Here is a 12670-nt window from a genome sequence, read left to right on the forward strand (position 1 = left end):
CGCTCGATGTCGGCGTCAACCTCCCATACCACCGGTGCCACCAGGCAAGAAGCCGGAAGTATGGGAGTGGGATCCGTGGACCACTCCTCTGTGTCATACAGCCGGGACAGTGCGTCTGCCTTAGCGTTCTGGGAACCTAGTCTGTAGGATAGGGTGAAAACAAAACAGGTGAAAACATGGCCCACCTTGCCTGGTGAGGGTTCAGTCTCCTCGCCGCCCGGATGTACTCCAGATTGCGGTGGTCAGTCCAAATGAGGAAAGGGTGTTTAGCCCCCTCAAGCCAATGCCTCCACACCTTCAGAGCCTTGACAACAGCTAACAGCTCCCGGTCCCCCACATCATATTTTTGCTCTGCCGGGCTGAGCTTCTTCGAAAAGAAAGCACAGGGGCGGAGCTTTGGTGGCGTACCCAAGCGCTGAGACAGCACAGCTCCTATCCCAGCCTCGGACGCGTCCACCTCTACTATGAATGCCAAGGAGGGATCAGGATGAACCAGCACGGGAGCCGAGGTAACAGAGCCTTCAGGTGACCAAAAGCCCTGTCCGCCCCAGCTGACCACTGCAGTCGTGCCGGTCCCCCCTTCAGCAAGGAGGTAATGGGAGCCGCTACCTGACCAAAGCCCCGGATAAACCTCCGGTAGTAGTTGGAAAACCCAAAGAACCGCTGCACCTCCTTCACCGTGGTTGGAGTCGGCCAATTACGCACGGCTAAAATGCGGTCATTCTCCATCTCCACCCCTGACGCGGACAGGTGGTACCCTAGGAAGAAGACGGACTGTTGGAAGAACAGACATTTCTCAGCCTTGACGTACAGGTCATGCTCCAACAGTTGACCAAGCACCTTACGCACCAGGGACACATGCACGTCGCATGTAGCAGAGTATATTAGAATGTCATCTATATACACCACTACACCCTGCCCGTGCAGGTCCCTGAAAATGTCGTCTACGAAGGATTGGAAGACTGATGTAGCATTCATCAACCCGTACGGCATGACGAGGTATTCATAGTGCCCAGAGGTGGTACTAAATGCCGTCTTCCACTCATCCCCCTCCCGGATACGCACCAGGTTGTAAGCGCTCCTTAGATCCAATTTGGTGAAGAAGCACACCCCGTGCAATGACTCTGTCAAACTGGCTATGAGAGGCAGTGCGTAACTGTACTTAACAGTGATCTGATTTAGATCTCGATAGTCAATGCACGGGCGTAAACCTCCATCCTTCTTCTTCACAAAAAATAAACTTGAGGAGGCAGGTGAAGTGGAAGACCGAATTTATCCCTGTCCCAGAGATTCTGAGACATATGTTTCCATAGCCGCCGTCTCCCCCTGAGACAGAGGATACACGTGACTCCTGGGAAGTGCTGTGCCTACCTGGAGATTTATCGCACAATCCCCCTGTTGATGGGGTGGTAGTTGTGTCGCCTTCTTTTTACAGAAAGCGAGAGCCAAATCGGCATATTCGGGGGGAATGTGCATAGTGGAAACCTGGTTTGGACTCTTCACAGTAGTTGCACCAATGGAAACACCTACACACCTCCATGAGCACTGACGTGACCATCCCTTGAGAGCCCTCTGTTGCCACGAAAGAGTGGGGTCATGAGAGGCCAACCAGGGAAGCCCCAACACCACAGGAAATGCAGGAGAATCGATCAGGAAGAGACTAATTCTCTCCTCATGACCCTCCTTCATTTTCATACATAGTGGAGCTGTGACCTCCCTAATCAGGCCCGACCCTAAAGGAAGACTATCTAAGGCATGTACAGGGAAGGGCACATCAACAGGAACAATAGAGATCCCTAATCTACGGGCCAATGAACGGTCAATAAAGTTCCCAGCTGCTCCTGAATCTACTAGCGCCTTATGCTGGGAATGCGGGGAAAACTCAGGAAATTCTATGCATGCACACATGTGCGCAACAGGGAGCTCTGGGTAAGTCGGGTGCCTACTCACCTGGGATGATCCACCAGTGCCCTGCCTGCTGCCTCGACTCCCTGAGGAAACCTCCCCAGCACCGACCAGCAGTGTGCTCTCTGCGACCACAGTTGGTGCAGGAAACGCCCCCCCCCTCCGGTCACCCTTAGAGCAGCACCTCCGAGCTCCATAGGGGTAGGGTCAGAGGTGCTGGGGAATGGAATGGACAGACCCTGATCCGGACGTCTGTGGGTGGCCAACAGGTTATCCAGCCGTATAGATAGATCCACCAGCTGGTCGAGGGTAAGGGTGGTGTCCCTGCATGCCAGCTCCCGACGAACGTCCTCACATAGACTACACCGGTAATCGTCAATCAGGGCCCTCTCATTCCATCCCACGCTGGCCGCCAAGGTCCTGAAGTCCAGTGCGAAGTCCTGTGCGCTCCTCTTCGCCTGTCTGAGGTGGAACAAACGTTCCCCCGCCGCTCTCCTCTCAGGTGGATGATCGAAGACCGCCAGGAAGCGGCGGGTAAAATCCTCATAGCGAACCAACACTGCGTCTATTCCTCCCCATTTGGCGTTGGCCCACTCAAGCACTCTCCCCGACAGACAGGAGATGAGGGCGGACACGCTCTCGTATCCCGAGGGAGCCGGGTGGATGGTCGCCAGGTAGAGCTCCACCTGGAGCAGGAACCCCTGGCACCCGGCAGCCGTCCCATCATATGCCCTCGGGAGCGAGAGCCGAATCCTACTGGGTCCAGGTGACGGAGGGGTGGACATCGGTGTGGGTTGACCTGAAGTTGATGGGGGTGTGGGAAAACCCCCTCTCTCCCAGCGCTCCATGGTCTGCAACACGCGATCCATAGCTGTGCCAAGATTCTGGAGCATCGTCGCGTGCTGCTGGACGCGCTCCTCCACTGGTACCGGAGGACTGGCTGCACCTGCTGACTCCATTCTTGGTGCGTGTTTCTGTCATGTGTCAAATGTGCAGCGGTAGGACGGAGTCAGGCGCAGGACACAGAACTAAAAAATAAACCATACTAATCTCCACACAGGGAGAACACACCAGCTCACATAAGTGTATGACACAAAACAACGAACAAACACGCACAAAACCATGTGGGAACCAAAGGGTTAAATAGGGAAATAATCATAATAATAATAAACAAATGGAAAAATAAATAGGTGGCAGCTAGAAAGCCGGTGACGACGACCACCGATAGCCGCCCGCACAAGGAGAGGCACCAACTTCGGCGGAAGTCGTGACAGTCACTTAGAAATGTCCTTGTTTTCTAAAGAAAAGCCATTTCTTTGTCCATTAAAATAACATCAAATTGATCAGAAATACAGTGTAGACATTGTTAATGTTGTAAATGGCTATTGTAGCTGATTTGTAATGGAATATCTACATAGGCGTACAGAGGCTCATTATCAGCAACCATCAGTCCTGTGTTCCAATGGCACGTTGTGTTTGCTATTCCAAGTTTGTCATTTTAAAAGGCTAATTGATCATTAGAAAACCCTTTTGCAATTATGTTAGCACAGCTGAAAACTGTTGTGCGGATTAAAGAAGCAATAAAACTGGCCTTCTTGAGACTAGTTGAGTATTTGGAGCAATTGTGGGTTTGATTACAGGCACAAACTTTTGAACGGTGGTGTATATTGCCTGTTTTGCATGTTATTTAGGCATTAATACATGTCACATATCAGTTTGCAAACAATGTAAAAAAAAAAATGGAGTTAATAAAGCCGCATACAAACATGGTCTCTTTTTTGCTTTCTTGAGTAAGGCAGCTCCAAAATGCAGGTGTTTCAGCCCAGCTCAGTGCTTTCTGTGGTGGTGGTGCAGGAAAATATGGAGCATAGGGGTTGGTAATGTTCTCTAGTTGCACCATGATTGGCTCAGTGTTCTGTCACTCATGCGGACACTATGTCACCACAAAATCTACGGAGAGAGCACGAAAATTCAAGCCCCTTGGATGCCGCCATAGAGTTACATTAGAAGTGCCCATCCAAGAATGCTCAAGGTCATTGGCCACAGATAAAATGAAGTCAAATCACGTTATATCTACTGTAGCTTTGATTGGACTGATCATGTCAACATCATACTTTCAAAGTCTTAGCTAACAAAAGCTAGCAGTCATCATCATGAATCAAGTCGACAATCTACATTTACATTTACGTCATTTAGCAGACGCTCTTATAATAATAATAATATGCCATTTAGCAGACGCTTTTATCCAAAGCGACTTACAGTCATGCGTGCATACATTTTTGTGTATGGGTGGTCCCGGGGATCAAACCCACTACCTTGGCGTTACAAGCGCCGTGCTCTACCAGCTGAGCTACAGAGGACTTATCCAGAACGACTTACAAATTGGTGCATTCAATTATGATAGCCAGTGGGACAACCACCCTATTTTTTTAGAAGGATTACTTTTATACTATTCCAACAATGAGTGGTTTGGAAAGAATCAGTGGCTAACTGCAAACATTGCAAAGCAATCACTAGCCTGCTTTTAAGTGGAGTGGGTGTGTGGTCCAAATCTGGGGTTAAGGGTCTCTTTTCCAAGCTTAAAAGGATAAACATTCAACGTTGGCCATGCTGTCAATCCAGCATGACTTCTGCCGTGTTCAAAACAACTGGAAACTCGGAACTGGGAAATCTCAGACTTCAGTGAGTTCAAGACTACTGGGAACTCCGAAAAAATACGTTTTTAACCATCATCCAACTCGGAATTTCAAGTCGGGGACTCGGGCCTCTTTCTAGAGCTCTGACCTGAAGATCACTGACGCCATGATTCAACCTTGTTTTTTCAGAGTTCCCAGTTGTCTTGAAAGCACCATAAATCCAGAGAAATTTGCCCACAAAGGACCGCCGCGCCACCTTCCTGTTCAATGGAGCACAGCACAACAAGGTGAGTCCAAAAATGTATTCTATGCTGTTGCATAATTGATGTAATATGCCAGGGAGATATGTATACTGTAGCTAAGAAAGTAATACTAAGTGTATGTTGTGTAGTAAGCTGTTAGTAGCCCATGTGCCTCACCATTATAATTTGGTCCCTTTTCCCCCTCATAATTTAGCCTACTGTTCTGACTTGGTGGTGCACATGTAGCCTATAGCTTGTTTTAGAGAAATGTCATAATAAAATATTGTAAGAGCTTTCATTGTCTGCTCATATGCCCCCATTATTTATCGTACGGTTCTGACTTGGTGTACAGGGAGAATACTGTAAGAACAGCCCATGTTCTGAATTCTGTCGCTGTACATTTCAAAAGTGCTGAACAAATAGTTATATTGACTAAGTCCGTCCTAGCTCGCTCATTAATGTCTTAATCAAAATTACAGATTGCCTCTTATCTACTCGTCGTCCCCTTATGCCATAGTTTGTACATCTCAATTGTCAGTAGAAACCACATTTGTTTAAGCAAGTCAGCCATATCAGCTATGTTTTTTAAAAGGCAGTTGAGGCTGAATTAACTGTTTCGCTGCCAGACAAGGCTTCGCTGATAGCCAGGTGTAGCGGTGGTAAGGTGTTGGGACTGCTGTTGGGACAGCTTTATGTAGCCCCTAACAGTTTGTGGGCACCGTTTGTCACCATTCTAGTGCAATTAATGTATTGTTTAGTGTTGTGTTGTGTTGTGTAGTGGCTTTGCTGGCATGCATCGAAATATATATACAGTGGGGAGAACAAGTATTTGATACACTGCCGATTTTGCAGGTTTTCCTACTTACAAAGCATTTAGAGGTCTGTAATTTTTATCATAGGTACACTTCAACTGTGAGAGACAGAATCAAAAATCCAGAAAATCACATTGTATGATTTTAAGTAATTAATTTGCATTTTATTGCATGACATAAGTATTTGATCACCTACCAACCAGTAAGAATTCCGGCTCTCACAGACCTGTTAGTTTTTCTTTAAGAAGCCCTCCTATTCTCCACTCATTACCTGTATTAACTGCACCTGTTTGAACTCGTTACCTGTATAAAAGACACCTGTCCACACACTCAATCAAACAAACTCCAACCTCTCCACAATGGCCAAGACCAGAGAGCTGTGTAAGGACATCAGGGATAAATTGTAGACCTGCACAAGGCTGGGATGGGCTACAGGACAATAGGCAAGCAGCTTGGTGAGAAGGCAACAACTGTTGGTGCAATTATTAGGAAATGGAAGAAGTTCAAGATGATGGTCAATCAGCTTCGGTCTGGGGCTCCATGCAAGATCTCACCTCGTGGGGCATCAATGATCATGAGGAAGGTGAGGGATCAGCCCAGAACTACGCGGCAGGACCTGGTCAATGACCTGAAGAGAGCTGGGACCACAGTCTCAAAGAAAACCATTAGTAACACACTACGCCGTCATGGATTAAAATCCTGCAGCGCACGCAAGGTCCCCCTGCTCAAGCCAGCGCATGTCCAGGCCCGTCTGAAGTTTGCCAATGACCATCTGGATAATCCAGAGGAGGAATGGGAGAAGGTCATGTGGTCTGATGAGACAAAAATATAGCTTTTTGGTCTAAACTCCACTTGCCGTGTTTGGAGGAAGAAGAAGGATGAGTACAACCCCAAGAACACCATCCCAACCGTGAAGCATGGAGGTGGAAACATCATTCTTTGGGGATGCTTTTCTGCAAAGGGGACAGGACGACTGCACCGTATTGAGGGGTGGATGGATGGGGCCATGTATCGCGAGATCTTGGCCAACAACCTCCTTCCCTCAGTAAGAGCATTGAAGATGGGTCGTGGCTGGGTCTTCCAGCATGACAACGACCCGAAACACACAGCCAGGGCAACTAAGGAGTGGCACCGTAAGAAGCATTCAAGGTCCTGGAGTGGCCTAGCCAGTCTCCAGACCTGAACCCAATAGAAAATCTTTGGAGGGAGCTGAAAGTCCGTATTGCCCAGCGACAGCCCCGAAACCTGAAGGATCTGGAGAAGGTCTATATGGAGGAGTGGGCCAAAATCCCTGCTGCAGTGTGTGCAAACCTGGTCAAGACCTACAGGAAACGTGTGATCTCTGTAATTGCAAACAAAGGTTTCTGTACCAAATATTAAGTTCTGCTTTTCTGATGTATCAAATACTTATGTCATGCAATAAAATGCAAATGAATTACTTAAAAATCATATAAAGTGATTTTCTGGATTTTTGTTTTAGATTCCGTCTCTCACAGTTGAAGTGTACCTATGATAAAAATTACAGACCTCTACATGCTTTGTAAGTAGTAAAACCTGCAAAATTGGCAGTGTATCAAATACTTGTTCTCCCCACTGTATATGCCCTACTAAGACTTACATGCTAAAATCGCCACTGTATAAGAGTTGAGGCCACATCATTCTTCAAGATGTACAAACGTTCATAGATGACCAGCAGGGTCGAATAATAATCACAGTGGCTGTAGAGGATGCAACAGACAAGGTAGCACGTCCGGTGAACAGTTCAGGGTTCCATAGCTGCAGGCAGAACAGTTGAAACTGGAGCAGCAGCACGACCAGGTGGACTGGGGACAGCCAGGAGTCATCAGGCCAGGTAGTCTCAGATCCTGAGAGAGAGAATTAAAGGGAGTATACTTAAGTTCACACAGGACACCAGATAAGACAAGTAGAATTTCACCAGATAGGACAAGGAGAATTTCCCCAGATCGGACAGACTGACCCTAGCTCCCCGGCACATAGACTATCGCAGCATAGATACTGGAGGCTGAGACAAAGCATGCGTAGCCAAGTAAGTAACTAGCTCATTTGCTAACTGGCTAACGTGGTACCTAGCTAGATAGCTAACTAGCAAAGGGAGGCTAGTTTACAGTAATTTATCTAAGCATGTTCAACAACAGTCTGCTAGGCTTGCTAGGGCTGCTCGGCCCTGCACATAGCTTGGATAACTTTAGTAATGTGTGGTGAAGCTGGTGGGTCTTTGAAGCTCTGCTTTGGCTGTCTGGTCTGTAAATGTTCAAGTAGCCATGTACATGATGCTCGCTAGACTAACGTTAGATACTGCTGTTCATAGGAGTTGCAGATCAGTTTTAGGATCACCTTTGCAGAGATTTGCTTTGTTGCTGACATATCTATATTTTATCAAATTGTTTAAACTGTAATTCATTTCCTTCTCTGTGACTGCACAATATATCAGTGTGAACATCCTCCAAGAGTTTCAGCTGAACTCCTCTGAAGATGTACCAGGACAGTGGCAGGGAATGTGGACTATGACTCGACAGGTGACCCCACCTACTCTTTGCTCTCCCCAATCTACCACCACGACAGCTATGAGAGTGATGAGGACCTGTCTGCAGTTCACCACGCCCATCAAACAGACACCTCAGCCAAACGGAGTAAAGATGCCAGACCCCTGACACCCATCAGATATGGTTGGTGTACAATAGCAGTGTTACCCAACTCGACTCAGCAGACAGTGAACTAAATTGTTATTAGAGCCACCTGCTGTTTAGCTAGGGTCGATCCCCTCATCAACAAATAAGGGGATAGTTCACCCAAATCACAAAATGTGACATTGGTTTCCTTACTCTGTAAGCAGTATACGGACAAGGTATGACAGCAATCCATTAGGGCCGGGACGATACCAGTATCGTGATACTCGTTAGTATCGTGGCAAGGAAACAAAACATGAAGGGGATATGATTTCTTTAGGAAAACAGCCCTAAAGTTGGAAACAAATAGCATTATGTTGTCATCCAGAGTTACATGTATTTATTTTCCAAGCTATAGCACACAATATTCTCCATACAGCTGGTTTTTAAAGAACCAAAGAGTATGATCTGCTTCGTGTTTTAATTTTTGCCATGGAAAGATGATCCACCACAGAAGCCCCCAGAGAGGACAGCAGTGACCGAGGCAGAGGATCCAGAGGCATCTCTCTCTGCATGGGAGAGGTGGCTGGTCTGGAAAGCCAAAGAGCAGCGACTCAGAATAGAAAAAGGAAGCAGAGGAGGTGCACTGCCATATATCTTTTTAGTTTCTTCTTCAGTTCGGCATCTCTTGTTTGCATTTGAGTCAGAATTTGATCATTTAGTTGTTGATAATTATTAATATTTTCAATTCCGTAAATTAGGGCCGCAAATGTCTCCACATGGAGCAACTGAGTGTGACTGGGACTGGCAAGTGTTCTTTGTTAGAAGCGCCTACTGAAGGAGCGGAATGAGGAACAGGAGAGAGAGCAGAAGAAGAAGAAGATGGTGGTGGAGAAAAGATCCAGGAGTGGCTGCAGATGAAGAAAGAACCCCCTTATTTTCACCCAGTTATTAACCCAATCCCAGAGAGGAACCGTGCAGTTGTGTGCTTTCTGATGCATCTGGGCACCTAAAGGTGGGAGGAATGTTTGTGTTATTGTTTGCCATCTCCAGGAGAGACAGCTGAATGAGAGCAAGGAGCAGAAGGAGATGCAGAGGGAGATTGAAAAGAAAGCAGAGGAGAAGTACAGAGAGTGGTTACGGAGGAAGGACCTGGAGAAAATACAGTAGGTTCCTTAACTGTAGCCTTGAGGAATTATTCAGATAATTATTCAGAACAGTAAACTGAAAAAGAGGAAAACGAATTAAATGTTCTGTTGCTTTGCTCTCTACATTAGCATGCTAGCCATTTGCTAAATATTCCAATTCTCTCTCTCCTCATGCTAACTAATCAGCATCAACACACAACTAAACCATGTTATTGAAGTATACAGCAGTTTGTTACTCTGAATACAAGTTGATGTGAACTTGTGGAACTGAAGTAAGGCAAATTCCTGTAAATGCAACTTGAAGTTGAGTTTGAATGTTTCTGACAACATAGTGTTGGTTTCCATGGAAACTAGTATGAGCTGTTCAGGTGCTGAGATTGGAGCGCTTGTGTTGTAAGAGGAGGAGGCAGCCAGGAGAGGGAGCGCAGACAGCGAGCAGAGGAAAACTTTAAGGAATGGCTTTGTGCCCAGGACAAGAGTCGACCCAGTCCCAAGGTACCCGGCTGCCTACGAGGTAACGTAATGGTCTTCCCCTTGTTTAGGGTTGTTCTTTGTGTCATATTCACCTTGTGGAATATGGCAATTATGAGGGAATTAAGTCAAGGTCAGAATACAGCGTACAGTGGGGAAAAAAAGTATTTAGTCAGCCACCAATTGTGCAAGTTCTCCCACTTAAAAAGATGAGAGAGGCCTGTAATTTTCATCATAGGTACACGTCAACTATGACAGACAAAATGAGGAAAGAAAATCCAGAAAATCACATTGTAGGATTTTTAATGAATTTATTTGCAAATTATGGTGGAAAATAAGTATTTGGTCAATAACAAAAGTTTCTCAATACTTTGTTATATACCCTTTGTTGGCAATGACACAGGTCAAACGTTTTCTGTAAGTCTTCACAAGGTTTTCACACACTGTTGCTGGTATTTTGGCCCATTCCTCCATGCAGATCTCCTCTAGAGCAGTGATATTTTGGGGCTGTCGCTGGGCAACACAGACTTTCAACTCCCTCCAAATATTTTCTATGGGGTTGAGATCTGGAGACTGGATAGGCCACTCCAGGACCTTGAAATGCTTCTTACGAAGCCACTCCTTCGTTGCCCGGGCGGTGTGTTTGGGATCATTGTCATGCTGAAAGACCCAGCCACGTTTCATCTTCAATGCCCTTGCTGATGGAAGGAGGTTTTCACTCAAAATCTCACGATACATGGCCCCATTCATTCTTTCCTTTACACGGATCAGTCGTCCTGGTCCCTTTGCAGAAAAACAGCCCCAAAGCATGATGTTTCCACCCCCATGCTTCACAGTAGGTATGGTGTTCTTTGGATGCAACTCAGCATTCTTTGTCCTCCAAACACAACGAGTTGAGTTTTTACCAAAAAGTTCTATTTTGGTTTCATGTGACCATATGACATTCTCCCATTCCTCTTCTGGATCATCCAAATGCACTCTAGCAAACTTCAGACGGGCCTGGACATATACTGGCTTAAGCGTGGTCCTCTGTAGCTCAGCTGGTAGAGCACGGCGCTTGTAACGCTAAGGTAGTGGGTTCGATCCCCGGGACCACCCATACACAAAAAAAATAAAATATGTATGCACGCATGATTGTAAGTCGCTTTGGATAAAAGCGTCTGCTAAATGGCATATTATATTATTATATTATATTATATTATATTATTATATTAAGCAGGGGGACACGTCTGGCACTGCAGGATTTGAGTCCCTGGCGGCGTAGTGTGTTACTGATGGTAGGCTTTCTTACTTTGGTCCCAGCTCTCTGCAGGTCATTCACTAGGTCCCCTCGTGTGGTTCTGGGATTTTTGCTCACCGTTCTTGTGATCATTTTGACCCCACGGGGTGAGATCTTGCGTGGAGCCCCAGATCGAGGGAGATTATCAGTGGTCTTGTATGTCTTCCATTTCCTAATAATTGCTCCCACAGTTGATTTCTTCAAACCAAGCTGCTTACCTATTGCAGATTCAGTCTTCCCAGCCTGGTGCAGGTCTACAATTTTGTTTCTGGTGTCCTTTGACAGCTCTTTGGTCTTGGCCATAGTGGAGTTTGGAGTGTGACTGTTTGAGGTTGTGGACAGGTGTCTTTTATACTAATAATAAGTTCAAACAGGTGCCATTAATACAGGTAACGAGTGGAGGACAGAGGAGCCTCTTAAAGAAGAAGTTACAGGTCTGTGAGAGCCAGAAATCTTGCTTGTTTGTAGGTGACCAAATACTTATTTTCCACCATAATTTGCAAATAAATTCATTAAAAATCCTACAATGTGATTTTCTGGATTTTTTTTCTCTCAATTTGTCTGTCATAGTTGACGTGTACCTATGATGAAAATTACAGGCCTCTCTCATCTTTTTAAGTGGGAGAACTTGCACAATTGGTGGCTGACTAAATACTTTTTTTCCCCACTGTATCTGTTGACACAACTCTGCCACACCTCCATTTCTGCGATCTCCACCCCAAACAAATTCCTGGCTGACCCATGCGTTGCCCATGCTAAAGTTCAAGGTCAAAATACCCATAGAGAAAAAGGTGCATAAAAAGGAAATTAAGTTCCATTTACGCTTAACTCAGGTCTGAATTCTCCCCTAACTGTATTTCTCTGATACAGTAAAAAAAATGCTAACATGGTGAAATCAGTAGAGAGCTGTAGAATATTAATCAATAACAGGAGATACGGTGTCGGTCGGTGGGTGTGTGTGTGTGTGTGTGTAGTCAATAACAGGATGTGTGTGTGTAGTCAATAACAGGAGATGTGGGTGAAATATAAACATTCCTCAGGCTACAGTGCTTAATGTGGAACCATCATGTGACACACACATACACACATACACACTGAGGTAGAAGATGGTGGCCAGCCATGGTGCACAGCGCCTTTCACACTCACATGCATTGTTCTGTGTCCAGCTTTGCCATGTGCCTCTGTGGGCTGAGATGACAACGAACCAGTGTGTGGGTAGAGAGAGAGAGAAGAGGGGGTCTCTGATTTCCAGAACAGTAGACTCTTCATCACTCCACTTAACATCTCCCTGAGAGGTCATTGTATGGATTGAGGTCAAATGGATTCATTACACAGAGTAAATTAAATCAACCCTCATTAACAAGATGTCTATAAACAACAAGATAACTCATGTAAAATATACTGGTTCAGAACTTTAGTGAAAAAGCACAGTTAGAAATATATGGCAAATAGAAATCAAAACTGTATACTCTTCAGAGATAGATGGGAGGGGTTGAGGGTAGCTGAAGGATGGGATTAAAAACAAACAAAAGATAACTATTGTAAAATAC

General features: G+C 45.8%; 1 protein-coding gene and 1 pseudogene across 2 annotated transcripts in view; one reads left to right on the plus strand and one right to left on the minus strand.

Annotated features, from left to right (window-relative positions):
• The window catches only part of slc15a5 (solute carrier family 15 member 5), a gene marked incomplete at both ends in the record, with an annotated part of 28471 nt that extends 25607 nt beyond the window's left edge, over positions 1–2864 (minus strand). The window contains one exon of the mRNA XM_084185712.1: positions 2663–2864. Within this exon, the coding sequence (XP_084041838.1) occupies positions 2663–2864 (202 nt within the window). The remainder of the gene's footprint in view (positions 1–2662) is intronic.
• Positions 2865–7630: 4766 nt separating this feature from the next.
• Positions 7631–9392, plus strand: LOC311148747 (annotated as a pseudogene). Its single transcript has 5 exons — positions 7631–7642; positions 8065–8288; positions 8723–8863; positions 9048–9205; positions 9285–9392. The product of its transcript is annotated as an uncharacterized misc_RNA (transcript).
• The last annotated feature ends 3278 nt before the right edge of the window (positions 9393–12670 follow it).

This window comes from Coregonus lavaretus (genome assembly GCF_964263955.1).
Source record: "Coregonus lavaretus genome assembly, chromosome: 21".
Lineage (NCBI taxonomy): Eukaryota > Metazoa > Chordata > Actinopteri > Salmoniformes > Salmonidae > Coregonus > Coregonus lavaretus.